Below are 27,829 nucleotides of genomic sequence, written 5' to 3' on the forward strand. Positions count from 1 at the left end.
ATTTGTGCTGTTCACTAGGATAAGGGTAGATAGATTGAAGAATGAAGATAAGGGATGGTAAAAGTGTAGCAGTCTTTAGAAAAGTCTCTTAGGATGGTATGGTAATTAAGAATGTATGGTGGATGATAGGTTAGTCAAGAAGATATATAGTACTATAGAGCAGGATGGTGGCCAGTAGGATGCCTTGAGAAAAATTATGCTCTCAGTACTCCTACAATGATGGGTTGGTCAAAAAGATATATAGTACAGTAGAGAAAGATGGTGTTCAGTAGGATGCCTAGAGAAAAGTTTGGCTCTACTCAGCTCCCCTACAATCATTTGTGTAGGTGCATGTTGTTGACCTCTCAGGTCATGTGTACAGTGATCCTGTGGAAAAGCTTAGAGTTTTGGATGATGTAACTGATGAGGAGGAGCATTTGTGGAAAGTGAAAATGAATAAGAGGTGAAATTTGAAGAATTATGTGACTCAAGAGTGATTCCAGTGGAAGTAAGAGGGAGGAGGCCAGCACAGGACCCCTCCACCTATGCCTCCACTATTCTTTGCATTTGGCCTTCATCTAGCCACTTGGAAGGAATTAAGTAGCAACACTTGATTTTATCTTTTTGTCATCCAGGAATGATGGACTTTGGTGACTGGTGATGGTAAAGAGATATGATATTTCCTAGCATACTTTGACCAAGGTATCATTTATAGAGTACTGTTTATAGTATGTGTAGTATTCTTAGTCAACATGGGCTTCATGTGCTGCTTAGACTGTTTTAATAGAAGAAAGCATTACTTTGAAATATTGGTACTGCACAGTGTAATCTTTCATAGATAGGCATGGTCATGTTATCTATTGTATACAGATCCAGATCATAGCTAAGTTGTGTATTAACCTGATATTGTTCACTGTTTATTAAAGTATTCACTGAGAAATTTGTTTGACTTTTTAGAGAAAGCGGTCTGCTCATGAACGTGCACGTGCAATGGTGTCTTCTGGAGAATGGTCATCAGGCAAAAGATGGATGGATGATGCCCCAAAAGAAGAAGTTGAAGCTGATTCTGTTTCTGTTATTGATACTGGTGCATGTGGAGCCTTTGTGCATGGCTTAGAAGATGAGTTTTTGGGTAAGATTTTACTAGAGATAATTGTTGGGGAAAATATTTGTTTAAAGTGTCAAGAAGGATCACATCTTTAGATTTTAGCACATGAGGTAAATTTTAAGCGGTAGCATATTGGTTTTGAAATTGAAACAGGATGTGTTGAAGAGCAGTGTCATAATTGCTGACAGAATTTCATTAAAAGATTAAGGAGCTGTAATCATGGCCTTACCTGTTCTCTGCTCTTCCAGTATGAGCAGATTCTTAGCTGCTAAGCCATCTCAAACTCAGCTGTCATTTTTAAGTACAGTACTATCTTTGTTGCACTTAATTTAAACTTGTGTCTTGATTTGTATCATTTGAGTGGTGTGACTAAACTAGATTTGTATATTCTAATAAGTTTTTTCATATCCAGTCAGTAAATGTTAATGATATTTTTTCATACTTGTTCACTGTCTCCCGCATTAGCAAGATAGCATCAAGAACAAATAAAGAAATGGCTTCATTTGCTTACATCCATTTTTAAATTTAGTCAACCTTCTCATGCAACATCATTAGGACTACTGCACTATCAAACATGCTCATCTTTGCCTTCATAGATAGTATTGATAATGATAATTAGGAGGTTGTTGAATTAATACAGCCAAAGGTTAGATTATTACAAAGAAAAAACATAGAGTAAGTACAAAAATGGTCAACAGTGGGAATGTAAAGTGGGTCAGTCTTTACACATATACAAAGTTAGATGTTCTTGTTTGGTCTTTTAATGGTCTGTATTTGCTTATATGAGATTGCTGCTATTGTGGTGCCAGACTGTAGCTTTGGGATAGATCCAAGGAGGGAGGAGGTGACAATAGCAAAGATGGTTAAGTAGCTTAATCCTGAACAATTACATGAGGGCCAGGTGGTAGGAGAGGATCATGATGGTTGTTGTTTTGGAGGCTCCTGATGTGTAGTGGATAAAGGAGATAGGCTGTGAAAAGCATATGTGAGTTTTGCAAGAATGAAGGCCAAAGAGATTCCCTTTAATGTAGGGGCAGGAAATCCAAGTGTTTGAATCAATAGGGAATGTAAGGACAGTAGCTGGAAGATTTGAAGATGGTTTTGACATGGTCATTTCAGCTTTGTTTTTTGTGTCACTTACGTAGCAAGTTAATGTGATTCTGCTATTTTAGCATTGTAAGGGGTAGTAAGACTTACTCATGTCAGAATTTCATGAATTATATTTTTATAGGTGGTGTTCTAAAGGATATTTTTTTTGGTAGAGGGCTTGACCTCATTGCCTCATTGGTGCATGTGTATGATTTTAAGATCCTTTCCATTTTGCAAATTATGTGTGGTTAATAAAAATGTTCATTTTGCAGAGGTGCGAAATGCAGCCCTTGACTCTATCTGTGCTCTGGCTCTTAACAATGCACAGTTTGCCAATCAGTCTCTTGATTTCCTTGTCGACATGTTTAATGATGAAATTGAAGAAGTTCGTCTAAAAGCAATTCAGGTATGAATTTTGATGTTTTATATTCCACTAAATGTTACTGTACTGATGTTTTATTCATATATTTGATTATCTTTATAGTTTATCCCTGGGGGCGGGAGGGAAAGAATACTTCCTACGTATTCCCTGCGTGTTGTAGACGGCAACTAAAGGGGGTGGGAGCGGGGGGCTGGAAACCCTCCCCTTCTTGTACTTCAATTTCTGAGAGGAAGCAGGAGTCAAGCAGTGAGTGCTCATCCTCCTTGAACTCTTAGATTGGGGTGTCTAATTGTAAGCAGATGTAACCAAGATGAGAAGAAAGGAGAGATAACGTGGTATGTTTGAGGAAAGAAACCTGGATGTTCTGGCTCTTAATGAAACAAAGCTCATTGGTAAAGGAGAAGTATGATTTGGAAATGTCAAAGGCTTAAAGTCAGGGGTTGGTGAGAGGACAGGGGCTAAGGAAGGAGTAGCACTACTCCTGAAGCAGGAGTTATGGGAGTGTGTGACAGAGTGTAAAGAAGTAAATTTTAGATTGATGTGGGTAAAAGTGAAAGTGGATGGCAAGAGATGGGTGATTATTGGTGCTTATGAACCTGGTCATGAAAGAAGTAAATTTTAGATTGATGTGGGTAAAAGTGAAAGTGGATGGCAAGAGATGGGTGATTATTGGTGCTTATGAACCTGGTCATGAGAAGAAAGATCTTGAGAGGCAAGTGTTTTGGGAGCAACTGAGTGAGTGTGTCAGCAGTTTTGGTACATGAGACTAGGTATTAGTGATGGGTGATTTAAATGCGAAGGTGAGTAATGTGGCAGTTGAGGGTATAATTGATGCACATGGGGTATTCAGTGTTGTGAATGGAAATGATGAAGAGCTCATGGATTTGTGTGCTGAAAAAGGACTGGTGATTGGGAATACCTGGCTTAAAAGGAGATATATACACGAGTATATGAATGTGAGTAGGAGATGGACATTGGGCTTTATTAGATTACATATTAATTGATAGGCATATACAAGAGAGATGTATGTAAATGTGCTGAGAGGGGCAGCTGGTGGGATGTGGGATTACAATATTGTGGAGACAAAGGATAAGATTTGTAGAGGTTTTCAAAAAAGAAGAAAGAATGTTGGGGAGAAGAGAGTGATGAGAGTAAATGAGATTGGAAAGGATACTTGTGTGAAGAAATACCAGGAGAGATTGAGTGTAGAATGGCAAAAGGTGAGAGCGAATGAAGTGAGGGGATTGGATGAGGATGTATTTAGGGAAGCAGCAATGACATGTGCAAGAGATGCATGTGGTATGAGAAAGGTGGGAGGTGGAGAGATTAGAAATGCTAGTGAGTGGTGGGATGAAGAAATAAAGTTGTCAGTGAAAGAGAAAAGAGGTGTTTGGATGATACAAGGAAGGAGTGCAAATAACTGACAGCAGGAGGTCAAGAGGAAGGTGCAAGGGTTGAAAAAGAGGGCAAATGAGAGTTGAGTTGAGAGAGTATCAATAAACTTTAGGTAGGTATCAGTAAAAAAAATTTTTATCATTGTACACCTTTTCAAATTTTCATTGGTTGTATTACAATTTTGCCCATACAGGTATTACAACAAGTAGCCAGCCATATCACTCTCCGAGCTGATCAGTTGGAAGAGATTTTGTTTGCCTTGAAAGATTCTTCTTTAGACATTCGTGAGAGTCTTCACACTTTCTTAGGTACCACTCTTCTCTCCACAATTGCTTGCGTGAAACTCTGTGTGACTGGTCTTCTTGACAATCTCCGCCGATACCCACAGGTCAGTTTTTACTATTATGAACTTGCAGTATTATTTTATCCATAATGCCAGATCGTTATTGATTACAATAAAGAAGTCAAATGTTTTCTCCATAAAATTTTAAGTAGGTGAAATAACATTAGAAATGTGGACCAATACCTTCCCTGCAGTCATTGGAAATACCATAGGTTGTACAGTGGAGAAATTTAAGAAGGCTTTGGATAGGTATCTACAAAGTGTCCGATCAGCCAGGCTGTAGTGGTTACCTGACTTGTGGACTACGGCCTCCAATAGCCTATTCAGCCAACAACACAACTCATCAACTTTAATTTGTCTTCAACTGTAGGGGTAGAAGACCTCCATCAGATAACACTGGTCAACAAAGATTTTGTTCCATGGAAAAAAATGTTTCCTATGTATTTTTGCATGCTGAATCTAAATATGCTTTCAGAATTTCTCTGTCACCTATAGTTTTTTGTTCCAGCATACTAACATATCATTACATACAGTATGTATGTACCAGCGCTCTATGGAGCGTCTGAAACAAAAAGTTTAACAAACACAGCTTTTGCAGTGAAAACATCTTTTGCATTGTTTGTGAAGTGCAATAGCTTCATTTTGAAAGCACAAGCCTAAATAAATGAGTCACCTGGGGCCTGCAGAAACATGAAGGGAAATGTTGGGATATTCAAACAATATCCACTCCTACGTAGCAGTTCTCTGTAAGTTGCAGGTTAGAACTCAATGTGTGAACAGTCTTTTCCATTCTGTTGACATATTGTACTATTGTATATTCAAGTGTTGTGCTGATACCCTATCCATCATTATAATGCTGAGAAATTGTGTAAATAGTTTGAGTTATTTATGCTACATCTGTGGTGAATAGACATTCATATTGCAAAAATGTTCTTTCACACCCCTCAATAAGAAACACTATGAGCATTACTTTGCTTGTAAAGTGGGTAAACACCAAATGTCTTTTGCCATTCCTGTGGTTTGGAGAGAACCCAAAGATCATGTTTGGAATTACTACTTCTGCTTGGCAGATATAAATGATATAGCATCAAAACCCAAGCATAGTTAAACATCCTAATTTATCATCTGTTATGATGCCAGTACCTTGCAATCAGCTGTTACCTGTGCTAGAGCCTCCAAGAAAGATGACACAGAGTGACAATGAATCTGGTGATGAGAAATTGACCAGGTAGAGGACAATATGGATTCAACATTTGAAGCAAGCTCTTCTTTATGTGAACCACATTTGCTAAGTCTAGGGGATCTTAGTGATCTCATCCACAATTTGAATTTGTCAAAGAAGCAAGCCTAACTTTTGGGTTCCAGGTTAAAGGACTGGAATCTTCTCCAGAATGAAACTAAAGTTTGTTTTTATCGTGATGGCTATGTCGTTTTCAAGAATTTTTCTCCCTTGAAGATAGTCTGGTGTTATGCAATGATGTTCATTCTTTTATAGAGGCCCTTGGCCACGAATATAACACATGAGTGGCACTTGTTTATTGACTCTTCAAAAGTAAGCTTGAAAGCAGTTCTACTCTTCAGTGGAAATAAGTTCCCCTCAGTTCCTCTGGCTCTTGCAGCTAAAATGAAGGAATCATATAATAATATGAAGCTTCTTTTGGAAAAAAAATGTAGTATGGGGACTTAACGTAGAGTGTATGTGGTGACCAAAAGGTGTGGCACTTTTACCTGGAATGCAACTTGGTTACATGAAGTTCTGTTGTTTCCTCTGTGAGTGGGACAGTCATTAGGTAAAGAAAGTGTGGCCAAAATGAACATCACTGACTCCATCAAGTAAAAATGTCATCAATCCTCTTGTTGACTCTAAGAAAATTTATCTGCTTCCTTTGCGCATTAAGCTCAGGTTGATGAAGAACTTCGTCAAAGATATGGATAAAATTGGCCATGGATAAATTCCCTAGAATCAGTGATGCAAAAAACATGGGTATTTTTGTAGGACCACAGATCAGGGAACTGCTTTGAGATGAAAAATCTGCTGAAGAGCTAAATGAAGTTAAAAGACTGCACAGCTGTCATTTAAGAGAGTTTACAAAGATTTTTGGGGGAATCACAGATCAGAAAATTACTGTGATGTTGTAAAAGATCTGTTGACTTCATATAAAACTCTGAGGTGCCTTATGAGTCTACATATTTGCTTTTTGGACTCTGCACTTAGACTTTTTTCCGGAAAATCTTGGGGCAGTTAGTGATGTGCACAGGGAAAGATTTCACCAGCACATTTTAGACTTGGAAAAGCGGTACCAAGGAAAGTGGAGTCCCACTGTGTTGGCAGATTACTGCTAAACATTAGGGAGGGATGTTCCTGAGGCAAGACATAGCCAAAAATCATACACTTCTACATTTTAGAGGTTAGTTTTTTAGTTGTAATACCAGCCTTATTTCTGAATGAGTAATATATACTTATTGTAAAATTTCATTGCTCTGTCACTTAAAAACAGTACCTGATAAAAAATTTCTAAATACAGATAAGAATTCAGCATAAAAAGTACAATAAGGTCCACCTTTTTTAGTTTGTGGGACAAAAAAGTAAAAATTTTGACCAGTTTAATTGAAGGAGGTAACTTAATGTAGAAGTAAATGTGTATGGAGTGGATGTAACTGAGGGTGGTTTCTTCACATAGTATGGACATGTGGTAAGAACTGATGTGAAAAGTTAGATGAGATTAAAGCTGAAACTTCTAGCTACCTAGCTCTGAACCGTATCTTGCTGGCAGTTTTGATATACACAGTATACTCTGTGTGAGGGAGATTCTGAAATACTCTTAAGAAATTTTGTTGGAAGTATGTATTAGTACTTAATTTTCAAAATAAGATGATGTATAACTGAAACAGGTGAAAAATTGCTTTACCCAAGATATGTGCTCTTTAAGGTATGCATCTTACTGCTATGCATATGAGACTTGCTAGCTGTACCTTCAGGCATATTTAGAGGAATGCAGTATTTCTGGAAGTGGTTTTGTCACAAACATATATGGATGAAAAGGGTTTTCATCACTAATATCTGTTATTCTGTAAGAGTTTCAGAACTTCACAGATTGATACATACTGAGAGTGCACAGGTCTCATACAGACATCATTTACGTTATAAAGTTTTGCCTGAAAGCAGAGGTTGACGATTCAAGGACTATGGTCACTCTGTGTACACTCCAGTTACAGTTAACAGAAAATAAAATACTTTGACATGTATGGACCATTTGTAGTGAATAGTTTAAAGGGTAGTAGTTCAAACCTACTTTTACAGTCACAACTGTTCTTAACTTTATTTATTGTATAGTATGTTCTGTTGGAAGCTTAAGGCATTATAAACTACTTCAATTCTCATACAGTTCTCAGAGAATATGATTTTTATTAGAATTTGCTGGGGGCCAGCATGAATTAATCTTTATGTTATCCAGAACCTTGCATAATCAACATACCTTTAAGAAAGACTAATTACATGATAGTATGATGTAGCTGTTCCATATAGTCCCTAGCTTTTGAGAATATTAAGGATATTCTTGTGTGGAAGATTCAAGTATGAAACTGCAGTTGATGATGGAGTTAGGAAGAGTGTATGAAAGGAGAAAGTTGAGAGTGAATTTGAATAAAAGTAAAGTTATTAGGTTTAGCAGGGTTGAGGGACAGGTTAGTTGGGCTATGGGTTTAAATGGAGAAAAATTGGAGGAAGTGAGATGTTTTAGGTATCTGGGAGAGGACATGGTAGCAAATGGAACCATGGAAGTGAAAATGAGTCATAAAGTGGGGAAGAGGTTGAAGGTTCTGGGAGCACTTAAGAAGGGGTGGAGAGAACAGTATCTGGTTGGACAAAAATGGGTATGTTTGAAGGAATAGTAGTCCCAAAAATATATGGATGTGAGGAATGGGCTGTAGGTAAGGCTGTGCAGAGGAGGGTGGATGTGTTAGAAATGATATGTTTGAGGACAATACATGTGTGAGGTGCTTTGATTAAGTAATGAAAGGTTAAGAGATGTGTAGTAATAAAATGAGTGTGGTTGAGAGAGCAGAGGAGGATGTCCTGAAATGGTTTGTATACATGGAGAGAATGATTAAGGAAAGATTGAATAAGAGGATTGATATGTAAGAAATGGAGGAGACAAGGAGAATGGGGAGACCAAATTGGAGGTGGAAGGATGGAGTGAAAAAGATTTTGAGCAATCAGGCCTGAACATGCAGGAGGATGAAAGATATGCATGGGATAGAGTGAATTGGAATGATGTAGTTTACTGGGGTTGACATGCTGCCAGTGGGCTGAACCAGAGCATGTAAAGCACCATGGGTAAACTATAGAAAGGTTTGTAGGGAATGGTTGTGGATAGCAGTGTACATAGGAAACATTTCTAATGGTTTTTACTAAATATCCAGGGACACTGCAGTGGCTCATTCATATTTTTAGTATTTCCCTCCCATTGGTACCCATACATATAGGCTTTTGGTACCTGAGTATTCTTTTAGTTTTACTTTAGCGAATTAATTTTCTCAGATATTAACAGAAATTACTTTTGTTATGGTTACACAACAACAGCAATACTTCACAGTCATTGTCTATAAGTTTGTTTTGACTATGATGTTGATTTTCAAGGAGTGAAGCACATAAAAATAACATTAAAATTATCTTTGAAATAATTTTTATGTCTTTCCTGAAGAATTCCTCATTCATATCTTTATTTTTCAGGATCGTCGTAGTATCCATCGTTGTTTGCGTCGCTTAGGATCAAACCATCCTATATTAGTACAAGCATTAGTACCACAACTTCTTCTCATACACCCATATTTCGATGGTGTTGAACCTAGTGTGCAAGATGGTGAATACATTTGTAAGGTGAGAAATAATATTTTTCAGGTATTACATAATGTATTTCTAATGGCTTAAGAAAAAGTTCAAGTTTTTTCCTCACCTCTAAAGACTCAGTCCTTAAAATCTTCCCTTGAAACATTTATTTATCCATAACTTGTAAAAGTTCTTGGGGATAATGAATTTACTTAAGATAATGATATTTCAAAAATTTCCTGTCCCTATTTAAAAGCTCTCTTCAGTCACCTATAGCATACAGTCAGTTTGAAATTACATTTGAAGTGACATATTGTACACTGTAAATACTTTTTCTTAGTGCCATCTGTACTTACTTTCTCTCTTCTTAGATTGTTCCACAATTTCACTACTTCATTGCTGAAGAAATGTTTCCACATATTTCTAACACTTCTTTTAAAATATGGAAATTCCTGTAGCTCATTTACTTGAAGCCATTTTTTGATAGAGAATAATCTATATAGTAATTTGCTGCCACTGATCCCTGAAGAACACTTCCTCAAACTTTCTTCCAACTTGAAAAGGTATTTTTTTTCCTGTTTATGATATTAAGAGTTCAGTCTCTTTTCACCCTTTCCCAATCTTAATACTTTACACTTGTGTCAGCTGAATTTTATAAGCCATGTATCTGACCATATTTCCTGCTTTCCCAGGTATTTGTAGTAAGTTGCTGCTCTTGTGAGTGTTCCATATTTCTTTCATACATGTGGCATCACTTACATATTCATGTATGATTTAAGTCCTCTTTGATGGGTTATTTATATTGATGAAAATGACATTTCTTCCTGTACAGAGCCCTGTAATCACTTTTGTACAATCCTAAAAGTGTCTAATGGCTTGTCTTCTTTGATTTTCTTTTTTAGAAATCCATCCATTGTAGAAAAAGTCCCATGCTAGATTCCAAGGAATGTAACATCTTTATACATGGGATCCTATGAAAAAAGATGGCTTTACTTTAATAATTTATTTTGTCTAGTGTTGCTGTTTTCAGGACATTAACCAGGTAACTACACCCCAAAGTTCTTAATTCATCTTCATATGGGTGAGGCTTATTGCTTCTGGCAATTTTTTTAATTTGCCTACAAAATTGGCCTGCTCGTAAAAATGCCATATGTAAAGAAAAAAATTGAATGAATGTGAAATGGATGAATATGGGGTCCACAGCAAAAAGATTAAAGTGAACTGGATATATGTTGATGATTAATTCAATTATATAACCTCAGGACCCTTTTTATGAGGTTCCTGCTGTACTGAGGCACTGCTTTAATCAGTAGCATGGCAGTGATGGACTCCTTTCGAGTGAAAGGTTTCTCAGTGAGCCTGAACTCCTTTTTATTCACTGACAGTGATACAGTCTTGGTGAAGGTGAAAACAGCATAACCACAAGCAGATGGAGTCACTTTTCCTTTGTGTATAATGCATTATAGGATACGGTGTACAGTGCCTGCAGAAAACTCTCAGCACCCAGATGTACAATGATTTTTCACCCTAAGAATGTCATATGCTTGTATCCACAATAAATTTTAGCCATATGTCGTCTTTGAAAATATATGGGGTGGGCAAAATTTTGGCAGACACTGCAGAATCTTGAGTTATTTATAATAATAGAACCATGTCAATAAGTACTATGCAGTGAACTGTGTAAATGTTTTAAGCTATCATGTGTTTTTTATGATGACAGTGTTTTGATTAGGAAAGTAATGTCTGTACTGCTTTTCACAGCTTATACTAGTACTCAATGCAGCTGTTCATTGCCCCACCATCCTCCCTCTTCTGGAGCAGCACACACTTCGTCACTATGCTTATCTTCGTGATACCATGCCTCAGCTGGTGCCAGTTCTTAAGGTGAGACCCCGTGGAAAGATCTGTAGTAATTAGTTGTGATTTTTATTGTACAATTTTTTTTAATTATGCATCTGTATCATATACACTAGCTCTTATACATGATAACCAATGAAGAATGGCCTCCAAAAATCATGGTCAGTGCACCTTTTGGATGTTCATTTATGCCACCATTAATCATACTCAGTCTCTATTCTTCCACCTTAGTGTCAGTCTTCCTGTGAATCATGTTCTAATCCTCTTATGGAATTCTTTTCACACCTGTTCTTCTTATATGCCTTTTAAAAATGGCACTCCCTTCTCTGCCTGTCTACCTTTCCTTGCATTATATAATGCAGTATCTTTCTCAGACTTCCTCTTTTGGTTTTCTTTAAGATCTTGGAAACAATTTTCAGGAGTAAAATTGTTAGATCTTTAAAATAAAAATTTGTGCTCTCTAACAAAGGTTAGGTTTAATGAATTTCTTCGACATCTTTTTTGTTATTTTTTTTTTTATACTATTCGCCATTTCCCGCATTAGCAAGGTAGCGTCAAGAACAGAGGACTGGACCTTTGAGGGAACATCCTCACCTGGCCCCCTTCTCTGTTCCTTCTTTTGGAAAATTAAAAAAAACAAGGCTCAATCGTAGGACCTATACTTTTCATTATCTGTATCATTGTTATTTTTTTTTTTTTTTTTTATTATACTTTGTCGCTGTCTCCCGCGTTTGCGAGGTAGCGCAAGGAAACAGACGAAAGAAATGGCCCAACCCCCCCCCATACACATGTATATACATACGTCCACACACGCAAATATACATACCTACACAGCTTTCCATGGTTTACCCCAGACGCTTCACATGCCTTGATTCAATCCACTGACAGCACGTCAACCCCGGTATACCACATCGCTCCAATTCACTCTATTCCTTGCCCTCCTTTCACCCTCCTGCATGTTCAGGCCCCGATCACACAAAATCTTTTTCACTCCATCTTTCCACCTCCAATTTGGTCTCCCTCTTCTCCTCGTTCCCTCCACCTCCGACACATATATCCTCTTGGTCAATCTTTCCTCACTCATTCTCTCCATGTGCCCAAACCACTTCAAAACACCCTCTTCTGCTCTCTCAACCACGCTCTTTTTATTTCCACACATCTCTCTTACCCTTACGTTACTCACTCGATCAAACCACCTCACACCACACATTGTCCTCAAACATCTCATTTCCAGCACATCCATCCTCCTGCGCACAACTCTATCCATAGCCCACGCCTTGCAACCATACAACATTGTTGGAACCACTATTCCTTCAAACATACCCATTTTTGCTTTCCGAGATAATGTTCTCGACTTCCACACATTCTTCAAGGCCCCCAGAATTTTCGCCCCCTCCCCCACCCTATGATCCACTTCCGCTTCCATGGTTCCATCCGCTGCCAGATCCACTCCCAGATATCTAAAACACTTCACTTCCTCCAGTTTTTCTCCATTCAAACTCACCTCCCAATTGACTTGACCCTCAACCCTACTGTACCTAATAACCTTGCTCTTATTCACATTTACTCTTAACTTTCTTCTTCACACACTTTACCAAACTCAGTCACCAGCTTCTGCAGTTTCACACATGAATCAGCCACCAGCGCTGTATCATCAGCGAACAACAACAGACTCACTTCCCAAGCTCTCTCATCCCCAACAGACTTCATACTTGCCCCTCTTTCCAAAACTCTTGCATTTACCTCCCTAACAACCCCATCCATAAACAAATTAAACCACCATGGAGACATCACACACCCCTGCCGCAAACCTACATTCACTGAGAACCAATCACTTTCCTCTCTTCCTACACGTACACATGCCTTACATCCTCGATAAAAACTTTTCACTGCTTCTAACAACTTTCCTCCCACACCATATACTCTTAATACCTTCCACAGAGCATCTCTATCAACTCTATCATATGCCTTCTCCAGATCTATAAATGCTACATACAAATCCATTTGCTTTTCTAAGTATTTCTCACATACATTCTTCAAAGCAAACACCTGATCCACACATCCTCTACCACTTCTGAAACCACACTGCTCTTCCCCAATCTGATGCTCTGTACATGCCTTCACCCTCTCAATCAATACCCTCCCATATAATTTACCAGGAATACTCAACAAACTTATACCTCTGTAATTTGAGCACTCACTCTTATCCCCTTTGCCTTTGTACAATGGCACTATGCACGCATTCTGCCAATCCTCAGGCACCTCACCATGAGTCATACATACATTAAATAACCTTACCAACTAGTCAACAATACAGTCACCCCCTTTTTTAATAAATTCCACTGCAATACCATCCAAACCTGCTGCCTTGCCGGCTTTCATCTTCCGCAAAGCTTTCACTACCTCTTCTCTTGTTTACCAAATCATTTTCCCTAACCCTCTCACTTTGCACACCACCTCGACCAAAACACCCTATATCTGCCACTCTATCATCAAACACATTCAACAAACCTTCAAAGTACTCACTCCATCTCCTTCTCACATCACCACTACTTGTTATCACCTCCCCATTTGCGCCCTTCACTGAAGTTCCCATTTGCTCCCTTGTCTTACGCACTTTATTTACCTCCTTCCAGAACATCTTTTTATTCTCCCTAAAATTTAATGATACTCTCTCACCCCAACTCTCATTTGCCCTTTTTTTCACCTCTTGCACCTTTCTCTTGACCTCCTGTCTCTTTTATACATCTCCCACTCAATTGCATTTTTTCCCCTGCAAAAATCGTCCAAATGCCTCTCTCTTCTCTTTCACTAATACTCTTACTTCTTCATCCCACCACTCACTACCCTTTCTAATCAACCCACCTCCCACTCTTCTCATGCCACAAGCATCTTTTGCGCAATCCATCACTGATTCCCTAAATACATCCCATTCCTCCCCCACTCCCCTTACTTCCATTGTTCTCACCTTTTTCCATTCTGTACTCAGTCTCTCCTGGTACTTTATGTTTTCATATATATTCACTGTTTCCCATGTAAGTGAGGTAGCATCAAGAACAGATGACTGAGCCAGAGGGTAAAATCCACACTTAGCCCCCTTCTCTGTTCCTTCTTTTGGAAAATTAAAACAAGAAGGGAAGATTTCCAGCCCCTTGTTTCCATCCCTTTAAGTTGCCTTCTATGGCATGCATAGAATACTTGGCAAGTATTCTTTCTCCTCTTTCCCCAGGGATAAATTTTTTTTTATCATATTGTAATAATTATTGAATTCAGAAGTGCCCTCAGATGTTATGAACAGCACGTAGACTTCCAGTTGGCTTTTGCTACTGTACCGTACAAGATATTATTGTGTGAAATTAGTTAATGACTTAGGATATTGAATCAGTACCTTACAAGATATTATTGGGTTAAATTAGTTAATGACATAGGAAGTTGAATGTGCATGTGGACAGCAGACTGGCTTTCAGATAGAAAATAGAGTGGCATTTAATAGTTGGCTAAGCGTGGAAAGCAGGGTGCCACAAGGCTCAATCGTAGGACCTATACTTTTCATTATTTGTATCATTGATCCAGAGACAGGACTCACTTGTAGCATTGTAAACTTTACCAGAGATGAAATTGGGAAATAAGGCCCAAACAAAGGAAGTTTTCTAAATGATTCAAAATAATTTAGAAAACTTGGTTCAGTGGTAAGAGGCATGGCAAATGAATCTCATTGTAAACATATGCAAAGACCTGCACTTTGACCATAAAACTACAGTACCTTTACTAAACAAGAACACTATAAAATGTTTGGTAAGTCATTATTGGAAGTTGAGCAAAAATAAAAAATTCCTTGGAATGATAATCAGTAATGACTTGGGGTATGCAAAGCAATGATTGGTATATTGATTAACAAATATTTTTGAATTGTGTTGCAAGTAATTGCCTTTAAATAGAAGTTTTCTATTCTGTTGAATATTTTAAATGTATTGGATGAATCTGCAGCATCCTGTGATTTTTTTCTCCTCAGCGATCTAGAACAACTAATTCAACACCAGGCATGAATTCTTGTTTATCAAAACGACTATCTTACACATCTGACATCTTTTTTTAATCAATCAACCCTTCCTGTATCAATGCATTATTTGTTTCATTTAAGTTCATCCAATGTCTTTTTGTCCTTTTCACTGGGGCATATTTGATACCCATCCCATCTTGAAATGCCAGATTTGGCAGTATGGGAGGGCTGAAGGGTTTCCCTTGTGTAGCTTTTACATGGATTTTGGGATCAGTATTGATTTTCCATCTGTAATCTTGGCTAGGATGAAATCTTATGTTCCTCCATCTTGGCTGGGATGAAGTCCTGAGTTCCTCCTTGAACTAAATCTTTATCCCCCTAATCCTGGTCCAATTGCTTTATATCCCCCTAATCCAGGTCCAATTGCTTTATATTTGTTTGAAATGATTGCAAAGCACCCGTAAAAAAAGAAAATAGATCTTATATGTAAATGTTAAATAGGAATAGATCATGCCTTACAAACCTGCTGTGATTTATCTTTTTCTATTAACATACAGGGACTTTGGTAGAATATTTCATTTGTCGAGACTTTCTGAAGGGTTTTGTATAGCCCTAAATGAAATGTGCAAAACCAAGTCATGTGGTATTGGTACTCATTTTGGGATCTGGGAGACATACTAACAAACTGAAAAGAGTCTGTGGTTTTAAATGGTACAAAACTGAAAAGAGTCTGTGGTTTTAAATGGTACAAAATCTGAGTTGTCACATGTAACTGGTGTGGTTACCACAAGGTTCAGCTCTCTTCTTTATAGTATGTTTAATGAATATATAAGGTTTAGTAAACAATATCTAATTTTTCTTGTCACAAAATTAAACTGATGCTTGTCATCTTGCAGCTTGTTTGTTACTTCTCTCTATACCTCTGATGTCTACTCCCTCTAGGAACTACCAGCAAAAAGGTGGCCATGGCAAGTCTCCACTTATCCTTGTTCTTACATGCCTCCTTTGCTTACACCATTCCATGCATTCTTCCAGTATTTCTTTCCTGTCACACACCAACCCTTTTAATCATTGTCTCATACCCAAACCACCTCAAAGTATTATGTTTTCAACCACTCTACCACTTCACAATTCATTCCCTTTGCATTCTCTGCCATACCAACTCGCTTATACATTCCTTCATTTCTTTTAATATTCTTTGCATGGAATAGTGTTTCCATGTTTATTATTCTTTGCATGGAATAGTGTTTCCATGTGCTTGTCAGGCAGTGTGGGCATTAGGTGTGTTAGTCATTGAATTTCATTAGCAGGTTTTAACAGCCTTTCTTTTTTTCCATTTCATGTCAGTTGCAAACTACAGGTATTCATTCTTTTGCAATATTTTTCTTCCATTTTTTATTATATAGGAATATTTTTGTGGAACACTTTGACAAGTTTTGAGCACTGTTATCCCTCCCTTAGCTTTTTTGAGATGAAAGTTTGTAAGTACAGAAATCAGTTATCAAAATATTCTAGAAACTGTTCATTAGAGTATTTTAATAAAAATTCCACATATGTGTAGCTATACACTGTATCTCAGGTTATGCCTAAACTTCAAACATTTTGCAGCTCGGCGAGGAATGGCAACCATCCAGGGAGGCGGTTCCCACAAATACACTTCGGTTTCTGAGAGAGTCTATGGAAAAGGTATCATGCTTGGACCGTTCTTCAACACAGCTGCGTCTAACGGTATACCAGACCGTCCATTCTGACTTGGTCAAGCTTGCAGATATTGACCCAGCACTTTCACCAGCTGCCCATTTTGCTGCCTTGTACACACAGTGTATGTTACTATTTAGCAAGATACTCTCAACAAGAAATTGGCTAACTCCCTCCTCACTTTCCATGCAGCAGAGTGGAGCCCTTAAAAGTAATGTTGATCAACTTTTAAAGAATACCTTTCGACTGCGCCATGCTTTTACAAACTTAAGTCCAGCAGAAGAGGCCAGCATCAGAAATCTTCGTGTTCGTACTTTGGCCCTTCAGTTAGTATATGTGGTACATGGTTCTACTGGCTCAGCTTTGGGTCTGTGTGATAATTTCTTAGAACACACTGAAGCCCTTCACAGATATCTAACTGATGAAAAACTGAGTGCCGATTCTTTCCTGGAAGCAGTATTTGAAGAGTTAAGCCAGTTGGAAGAGCCTCGTCCAGGGGCAGTTGCTCGCATTCTACAACCACTCTTGCTTACCCATCCAGTTCCTGCTCTAGCCCCTGTAATTAACCCAGCACAAGTTCGCATGTGCTTAGCAGAAATTATTGAACCCCAGCCAGATAGTGAAGCAATTCATAAACTAAGTGCAGGTTTAGTGGTTGGGGTACCTCTTGATGCTGAAATATCTCACATCCCAGACCCATCTACATTGCGTATACGTGTGGCTTACCCAGATCACTCTACTCATCTTGTTGTTCCACCGAAAAGCCATCTTCGTTTGGTAGCTCCTGGCACATATAGGCTTCTGACAACAGTGCTAGTCTCTGCACAAGTTTCATGGTCTGAAGCTTGTCAGGTGGGTTTATCTTTAGTTTTGGACCTCAGTGATCAAGAAGTTCTGGCTGCCCGGAGACATTCTGTTGTGAAAGCTGATGATTCAGCTACTATTATACAACTTGTGAAACCAGTTAAGGTTCTTGTATGGCCTAAAACCATTAGAAAAGGTATTTAGAGTTTAGACAATTACTTTTATATAAAAATATTCATCTCATAGCTCTTGGCAATATCATCATATTGCATCATCATATTTGTTGCACAGTGCAATAAATAAATACATCTTATATACTGTTTTATCACCCAGTCTGATATTACTTTAATCCATTACCTTTTATGTGTCATTCAGAAAATGATCTGAAGGACAAACACAATAAATTACATTTTTATGTTTCAATCATGCTTTGTAATTAAACATACTTATTTATGCTAACTAGACACAAAAATAAATAATTTTTGCTGGATCTCCAGGGTTCATATGATCATTGACAACTGAATTTTATTAAATTCATAATTTAAAGCAAGTATGAATATGTACATGTGTATATATGTTTATGTCTGTGCATGTGTAATGCACCAAAACCATAACTCCCTATCCACATCCAGGCTCCACAGACCTTTTCATGGTTTAACCCAGATGCTTCAGTCCACTGACAGCACGTCGACCCTGGTATACAGTATTTTTATTTCATTTTATTGTATTATAGGTAATCGTTGTTTCTCACGTCAGCGAGGTAGCACCAGGAAACAGACAAAGATTGGCCCATCCACTCATATACACACACATATATTTATTTTGTTTTTATTTATTTTGCTTTGTCGCTGTCTCCCACGTTTGCAAGGTAGCGCAAGGAAACAGACGAAAGAAATGGCCCAACCCACCCCATACACATGTATATACATACACGTCAACACACTCAAAATATACATACCTATACATCTCAATGTACACATATATATACACACACAGACATATACATATATACACATGTAAATAATTCATACTGTCTACCTTTATTTATTCCCACTGCCACCTTGCCACACTTGGAATAACATCCCCCTCCCCCCTCATGTGCGCGAGGTAGCGCGAGGAAAAGACAACAAAGGCCCCATTCGTTCACACTCAGTCTCTAGCTGTCATGTACTAATGCCCGAAACCACAGCTTCCTTTCCACATCCAGGCCCCACAGAACTTTCCATGGTTTACCCCAGATGCTTTACATGCCCTGATTCAATCCATTGACAGCACATCGACCCCGGTATACCACATCGATCCAATTCACTCTATTCCTTGCCCGCCTTTCACCCTCCTGCATGTTCAGGCCCCAATCACTCAAAATCTTTTTCACTCCATCTTTCCACCTCCAATTTGGTCTCCCACTTCTCCTCGTTCCCTCCACCTCCGACACATATATCCTCTTTGTCAATCTTTCCTCACTCATTCTCTCCATGTTCCCAAACCATTTCAAAACACCCCCTTCTACTATCTCAACCATGCTCTTTTTATTTCCACACACCTCTCTAACCCTTACATTACTTACTCGATGAAACCACCTCACACCACATATTGTCCTCAAACATCTCATTTCCAGCACATTCACCCTCCTGTGCACAACTCTATCCATAGCCCACGCCTCGCAACCATGCAAAATTGTTGGAACCACTATTCCCTCAAACATAACCATTTTTGCTTTCCGAGATAATGTTCTCGACTTCCAAACATTCTTCAAGGCTCCCAGGATTTTCGCCCCCTCCCCCACCCTATGATTCACTTCTGCTTCCATGATTCCATCCAATGCCAGATCCACTCCCAGATATCTAAAACACTTCACTTCCTCCAGTTTTTCTCCATTCAAACTTACCTCCCATCTGACTTGACCCTCAACCCTACTGTACCTAATAACCTTGCTCTTATTCACAATTACTCTTAAGTTTCTTCTTTCACACACTTTACCAAACTCAGTCACCAGCTTCTGCAGTTTCTCACATGAATCAGCCACCAGCGCTGTATCATCAGCGAACAACAACTGACTCACTTCCCAAGCTCTCTCATCCCCAATAGACTGCACACATGCCCCCCTTTCCAAAACTCTTGCATTCACCTCCCTAACAACCCCATCCATAAACAAATTAAACAACCATGGAGACATCACACACCCCTGCCGCAAACCTACATTCACTGAGAACCAATCACTTTCCTCTCTTCCTACACGTACACATGCCTTACATCCCCGATAAAAACTTTTCACTGCTTCTAACAACTTGCCTCCCACACCATATATTCTTAGTACCTTCCACAGAGCATCTCTATCAACTCTATCATATGCCTTCTCCAGATCCATAAATGCTACATACAAATCCATTTGCTTTTCTAAGTATTTCTCACATACATTCTTCAAAGCAAACACCTGATCCACACATCCTCTACCACTTCTGAAACCACAGTGCTCTTCCCGAATCTGATGCTCTGTACATGCCTTCACCCTCTCAATCAATACCTTCCCATATAATCTACCAGGAATACTCAACAAACTTATACCTCTGTAATTTGAGCACTCACTTTTATCCCCTTTGCCTTTGTACAATGGCACTATGCATGCATTCTGCCACTCCACAGGCACCTCACCATGAATCATACATACATTAAATAACCTTACCAACCAGTTAACAATACAGTCACCCCCTTTTTTAATAAATTCCACTGCAATACCATCCAAACCTGCTGCCTTGCTGGCACACATATATATCTTTCTTTTCTCTCTTTCATACTGTTCGCCATTTCCCACGTTAGCAAGGTCGCGTTAAGAACAGAGGACTGGGCCTCTGAGGGAATATCCTCACCTGGCCTCGTTCTCTGTTCCTTCTTTTGGAAAATTAAAAAAAAACGAGAGGGGAGGATTACCAGCCCCCCACTCCCTGCCCTTTTAGTTGCCTTCTACGACATGCAGGGAATACGTGGGAAGTATTCTTTCTCCCCTATCCCCAGGGATAGGGGAGAATGCCCATATATATATATATATATATATATATATATATATTAGGTACAGTAGGGTTGAGGGTCAAGTCAATTGGGAGGTGAGTTTGAATGGAGAAAAACTGGAGGAAGTGAAGTGTTTTAGATATCTGGGAGTGGATCTGGCAGCGGATGGAACCATGGAAGCGGAACTGGATCATAGGGTGGGGGAGGGGGTGAAAATTCTGGGGGCCTTGAAGAATGTGTGGAAGTCGAGAACATTATCTCGGAAAGCAAACATGGGTATGTTTGAAGGAATAGTGGTTCCAACAATGTTGTATGGTTGCGAGGCGTGGGCTATGGATAGAGTTGTGCGCAGGAGGATGGATGTGCTGGAAATGAGATGTTTGAGGACAATGTGTGGTGTGAGGTGGTTTGGTCGAGTGAGTAACGTAAGGGTAAGAGAGATGTGTGGAAATAAAAAGAGCGTGGTTGAGAGAGCAAAAGAGGGTGTTTTGAAGTGGTTTGGGCACATGGAGAGAATGAGTGAGGAAAGATTGACCAAGAGGATATATGTGTCGGAGGTGGAGGGAACGAGGAGAAGAGGGAGACCAAATTGGAGGTGGAAAGATGGAGTGAAAAAGATTTTGTGTGATCAGGGCCTGAACATGCAGGAGGGTGAAAGGAGGGCAAGTAATAGAGTGAATTGGAGCGATGTGGTATACCGGGGTTGACGTGCTGTCAGTGGATTGAATCAAGGCATGTGAAGCGTCTGGGGTAAACCATGGAAAGCTGTGTAGGTATGTATATTTGCGTGTGTGGACGTATGTATATACATGTGTATGGGGGGGGGTTGGGCCATTTCTTTCGTCTGTTTCCTTGCGCTACCTCGCAAACGCGGGAGACAGCGACAAAGTATAATAAAAAAAAAATAAATAATTTTTTGCTTTGTCGCTGTCTCCCGCGTTTGCGAGGTAGCGCAAGGAAACAGACGAAAGAAATGGCACAACCCACCCCCATACACATGTATATACATACACGTCCACACACGCAAATATACATACCTACACAGCTTTCCATGGTTTACCCCAGATGCTTCACATGCCCTGATTCAATCCACTAACAGCACGTCAACCCCGGGAGCGGGGGGGCTGGAAATCCTCCCCTCTTGTTTTTTTTTAATTTTCCAAAAGAAGGAACAGAGAAGGGGGCCAGGTGAGGATGTTCCCTCAGAGGCCCAGTCCTCTGTTCTTAACACTACCTTGCTGATGCGGGAAATGGCAATAGTTTGAAAAAAAAAAGAAATATATATGTATATGTTTTTTTTTTCCAAAAGAAGGAACAGAGAAGGGGGCCAGGTGAGGATATTCCCTCAGAGGCCCAGTCCTCTGTTCTTAATGCTACCTTGCTAATGCGGGAAATGGCGAATAGTTTGAAATATATATATTTTTTTTTTAATTTTTTTATATACTTTGTCGCTGTCTCCCGCGTTTGCGAGGTAGCGCAAGGAAACAGACGAAAGAAATGGCCCAACCCCCCCCCATACACATGTATATACATACGTCCACACACGCAAATATACATACCTACACAGCTTTCCATGGTTTACCCCAGATGCTTTACATGCCCTGATTCAATCCATTGACAGCACATCGACCCTGGTATACCACATCGATCCAATTCACTCTATTCCTTGCCCGCCTTTCACCCTCCTGCATGTTCAGGCCCCAATCACTCAAAATCATTTTCACTCCATCTTTCCACCTCCAATTTGGTCTCCCACTTCTCCTCGTTCCCTCCACCTCCGACACATATATCCTCTTTGTCAATCTTTCCTCACTCATTCTCTCCATGTTCCCAAACCATTTCAAAACACCCCCTTCTACTATCTCAACCATGCTCTTTTTATTTCCACACATCTCTCTAACCCTTACATTACTTACTCGATGAAACCACCTCACACCACATATTGTCCTCAAACATCTCATTTCCAGCACATTCACCCTCCTGTGCACAACTCTATCCATAGCCCACGCCTCGCAACCATGCAAAATTGTTGGAACCACTATTCCCTCAAACATAACCATTTTTGCTTTCCGAGATAATGTTCTCGACTTCCAAACATTCTTCAAGGCTCCCAGGATTTTCGCCCCCTCCCCCACCCTATGATTCACTTCTGCTTCCATGATTCCATCCAATGCCAGATCCACTCCCAGATATCTAAAACACTTTACTTCCTCCAGTTTTTCTCCATTCAAACTTACCTCCCATCTGACTTGACCCTCAACCCTACTGTACCTAATAACCTTGCTCTTATTCACAATTACTCTTAAGTTTCTTCTTTCACACACTTTACCAAACTCAGTCACCAGCTTCTGCAGTTTCTCACATGAATCAGCCACCAGCGCTGTATCATCAGCGAACAACAACTGACTCACTTCCCAAGCTCTCTCATCCCCAATAGACTGCACACATGCCCCCCTTTCCAAAACTCTTGCATTCACCTCCCTAACAACCCCATCCATAAACAAATTAAACAACCATGGAGACATCACACACCCCTGCCGCAAACCTACATTCACTGAGAACCAATCACTTTCCTCTCTTCCTACACGTACACATGCCTTACATCCCCGATAAAAACTTTTCACTGCTTCTAACAACTTGCCTCCCACACCATATATTCTTAGTACCTTCCACAGAGCATCTCTATCAACTCTATCATATGCCTTCTCCAGATCCATAAATGCTACATACAAATCCATTTGCTTTTCTAAGTATTTCTCACATACATTCTTCAAAGCAAACACCTGATCCACACATCCTCTACCACTTCTGAAACCACAGTGCTCTTCCCGAATCTGATGCTCTGTACATGCCTTCACCCTCTCAATCAATACCTTCCCATATAATCTACCAGGAATACTCAACAAACTTATACCTCTGTAATTTGAGCACTCACTTTTATCCCCTTTGCCTTTGTACAATGGCACTATGCATGCATTCTGCCACTCCACAGGCACCTCACCATGAATCATACATACATTAAATAACCTTACCAACCAGTTAACAATACAGTCACCCCCTTTTTTAATAAATTCCACTGCAATACCATCCAAACCTGCTGCCTTGCTGGCACACATATATATCTTTCTTTTCTCTCTTTCATACTGTTCGCCATTTCCCACGTTAGCAAGGTCGCGTTAAGAACAGAGGACTGGGCCTCTGAGGGAATATCCTCACCTGGCCTCGTTCTCTGTTCCTTCTTTTGGAAAATTAAAAAAAAACGAGAGGGGAGGATTACCAGCCCCCCACTCCCTGCCCTTTTAGTTGCCTTCTACGACACGCAGGGAATACGTGGGAAGTATTCTTTCTCCCCTATCCCCAGGGATAGGGGAGAATGCCCATATATATATATATTTTTTTTTTTTTTTTTTTTTTTTTTTTGCTTTGTCGCTGTCTCCCGCGTTTGCGAGGTAGCGCAAGGAAACAGACGAAAGAAATGGCCCAACCCACCCCCATACACATGTATATACATACACATCCACACACGCAAATATACATACCTACACAGCTTTCCATGGTTTACCCCAGACGCTTCACATGCCCTGATTCAATCCACTGACAGCACGTCAACCCCGGTATATATATATATATATATATATATATATTTTTATATATATATATATATATATATATATTTTTATATATATATATATATATATATATATATATTAGGTACAGTAGGGTTGAGGGTCAAGTCAATTGGGAGGTGAGTTTGAATGGAGAAAAACTGGAGGAAGTGAAGTGTTTTAGATATCTGGGAGTGGATCTGGCAGCGGATGGAACCATGGAAGCGGAACTGGATCATAGGGTGGGGGAGGGGGCGAAAATTCTGGGGGCCTTGAAGAATGTGTGGAAGTCGAGAACATTATCTCGGAAAGCAAACATGGGTATGTTTGAAGGAATAGTGGTTCCAACAATGTTGTATGGTTGCGAGGCGTGGGCTATGGATAGAGTTGTGCGCAGGAGGATGGATGTGCTGGAAATGAGATGTTTGAGGACAATGTGTGGTGTGAGGTGGTTTGATCGAGTGAGTAACGTAAGGGTAAGAGAGATGTGTGGAAATAAAAAGAGCGTGGTTGAGAGAGCAAAGAGGGTGTTTTGAAGTGGTTTGGGCACATGGAGAGAATGAGTGAGGAAAGATTGACCAAGAGGATATATGTGTCGGAGGTGGAGGGAACGAGGAGAAGAGGGAGACCAAATTGGAGGTGGAAAGATGGAGTGAAAAAGATTTTGTGTGATCAGGGCCTGAACATGCAGGAGGGTGAAAGGAGGGCAAGTAATAGAGTGAATTGGAGCGATGTGGTATACCGGGGTTGACGTGCTGTCAGTGGATTGAATCAAGGCATGTGAAGCGTCTGGGGTAAACCATGGAAAGCTGTGTAGGTATGTATATTTGCGTGTGTGGACGTATGTATATACATGTGTATGGGGGGGGGTTGGGCCATTTCTTTCGTCTGTTTCCTTGCGCTACCTCGCAAACGCGGGAGACAGCGACAAAGTATAATAAAAAAAAAATAAATAATTTTTTGCTTTGTCGCTGTCTCCCGCGTTTGCGAGGTAGCGCAAGGAAACAGACGAAAGAAATGGCACAACCCACCCCCATACACATGTATATACATACACGTCCACACACGCAAATATACATACCTACACAGCTTTCCATGGTTTACCCCAGATGCTTCACATGCCCTGATTCAATCCACTAACAGCACGTCAACCCCGGGAGCGGGGGGGCTGGAAATCCTCCCCTCTTGTTTTTTTTTAATTTTCCAAAAGAAGGAACAGAGAAGGGGGCCAGGTGAGGATGTTCCCTCAGAGGCCCAGTCCTCTGTTCTTAACACTACCTTGCTGATGTGGGAAATGGCAATAGTTTGAAAAAAAAAAAGAAATATATATGTATATGTTTTTTTTTTCCAAAAGAAGGAACAGAGAAGGGGGCCAGGTGAGGATATTCCCTCAGAGGCCCAGTCCTCTGTTCTTAATGCTACCTTGCTAATGCGGGAAATGGCGAATAGTTTGAAATATATATATTTTTTTTTTAATTTTTTTATATACTTTGTCGCTGTCTCCCGCGTTTGCGAGGTAGCGCAAGGAAACAGACGAAAGAAATGGCCCAACCCCCCCCCATACACATGTATATACATACGTCCACACACGCAAATATACATACCTACACAGCTTTCCATGGTTTACCCCAGACGCTTCACATGCCTTGATTCAATCCACTGACAGCACGTCAACCCCGGTATACCACATCGCTCCAATTCACTCTATTCCTTGCTCTCCTTTCATCCTCCTGCATGTTCAGGCCCCGATCACACAAAATCTTTTTCACTCCATCTTTCCACCTCCAATTTGGTCTCCCTCTTCTCCTCGTTCCCTCCACCTCCGACACATATATCCTCTTGGTCAATCTTTCCTCACTTATTCTCTCCATGTGCCCAAACCATTTCAAAACACCCTCTTCTGTTCTCTCAACCACGCTCTTTTTATTTCCACACATCTCTCTTACCCTTATGTTACTTACTCGATGAAACCACCTCACACCACACATTGTCCTCAGACATCTCATTTCCAGCACATCCATCCTCCTGCGCACAACTCTATCCATAGCCCACGCCTCGCAACCATACAACATTGTTGGAACCACTATTTCTTCAAACATACCCATTTTTGCTTTCGAGATAATGTTCTCGACTTCCACACATTCTTCAAGGCTCCCAGGATTTTCGCCCCCTCCCCCACCCTATGATCCACTTCCGCTTCCATGGTTCCATCCACTGCCAGATCCACTCCCAGATATCTAAAACACTTTACTTCCTCCAGTTTTGCTCCATTCAAACTTACCTCCCAATTGACTTGACCCTCAACCCTACTGTACCTAATAACCTTGCTCTTATTCACATTTACTCTTAACTTTCTTCTTTCACACTCTTTACCAAACTCAGTCACCAGCTTCTGCAGTTTCTCACATGAATCAGCCACCAGCGTTGTATCATCAGCGAACAACAACTGACTCACTTCCCAAGCTCTCTCATCCCCAACAGACTTCATACTTGCCCCTCTTTCCAAAACTCTTGCATTTACCTCTCTAACAACCCCATCCATAAACAAATTAAACAACCATGGAGACATCACACACCCCTGCCGCAAACCTACATTCACTGAGAACCAATCACTTTCCTCTCTTCCTACACGTACACATGCCTTACATCCTCGATAAAAACTTTTCACTGCTTCTAACAACTTGCCTCCCACACCATATATTCTTAATACCTTCCACAGAGCATCTCTATCAACTCTATCATATACCTTCTCCAGATCCATAAATGCTACATACAAATCCATTTGCTTTTCTAAGTACTTCTCACATACATTCTTCAAAGCAAACACCTGATCCACACATCCTCTACCACTTCTGAAACCACAGTGCTCTTCCCGAATCTGATGCTCTGTACATGCCTTCACCCTCTCAATCAATACCCTCCCATATAATTTACCAGGAATACTCAACAAACTTATACCTCTGTAATTTGAACACTCACTCTTATCCCCTTTGCCTTTGTACAATGGCACTATGCACGCATTCCGCCAATCCTCAGGCACCTCACCATGAGTCATACATACATTAAATAACCTTACCAACCAGTCAATAATACAGTCACCCCCTTTTTTAATAAATTCCACTGCAATACCATCCAAACCTGCTGCCTTGCCGGCTTTCATCTTCCGCAAAGCTTTTACTACCTCTTCTCTGTTTACCAAATCATTTTCCCTAACCCTCTCACTTTGCACACCACCTCGACCAAAACACCCTATATCTGCCACTCTATCATCAAACACATTCAACAAACCTTCAAAATACTCACTCCATCTCCTTCTCACATCACTACTACTTGTTATCACCTCCCATTTGCGCCCTTCACTGAAGTTCCCATTTGCTCCTTTGTCTTACGCACTTTATTTACCTCCTTCCAGAACATCTTTTTATTCTCCCTAAAATTTAATGATACTCTCTCACCCCAACTCTCATTTGCCCTCTTTTTCACCTCTTGCACCTTTCTCTTGACCTCCTGTCTCTTTCTTTTATACATCTCCCACTCAATTGCATTTTTTCCCTGCAAAAATCGTCCAAATCGTCTGTTATGATATATAATCTTAATAATCCCTTTCTATATAATTTACATACATTTGTATAAAATATACACCCTCTTACATTTGCAGTCAAAGGACCTTAAAATACTGTAATACTAAATTTACAATTATAAAGGATTTTATTTGTCCTCATTTTAATATGGCAA

The 27,829-nt window shown here is 39.9% G+C and overlaps 1 protein-coding gene across 1 annotated transcript in view; it reads left to right on the forward strand.

Annotated features, from left to right (window-relative positions):
• The window catches only part of IntS4 (integrator complex subunit 4), a 39,499-nt gene extending 21,703 nt beyond the window's left edge, over window positions 1-17,796 (forward strand). Inside the window, exons 8-13 of the mRNA XM_071682845.1 lie at window positions 937-1,111; window positions 2,449-2,582; window positions 4,147-4,341; window positions 9,029-9,175; window positions 10,886-11,008; window positions 16,590-17,796. Of these exons, the coding sequence (XP_071538946.1) occupies window positions 937-1,111; window positions 2,449-2,582; window positions 4,147-4,341; window positions 9,029-9,175; window positions 10,886-11,008; window positions 16,590-17,687 (1,872 nt within the window). The 3' untranslated portion in view covers window positions 17,688-17,796. The remainder of the gene's footprint in view (window positions 1-936; window positions 1,112-2,448; window positions 2,583-4,146; window positions 4,342-9,028; window positions 9,176-10,885; window positions 11,009-16,589) is intronic.
• Window positions 17,797-27,829: the final 10,033 nt, after the last annotated feature.

Source organism: Panulirus ornatus, chromosome 35, assembly GCF_036320965.1.
Source record: "Panulirus ornatus isolate Po-2019 chromosome 35, ASM3632096v1, whole genome shotgun sequence".
NCBI classification, from domain to species: Eukaryota; Metazoa; Arthropoda; class Malacostraca; order Decapoda; family Palinuridae; genus Panulirus; species Panulirus ornatus.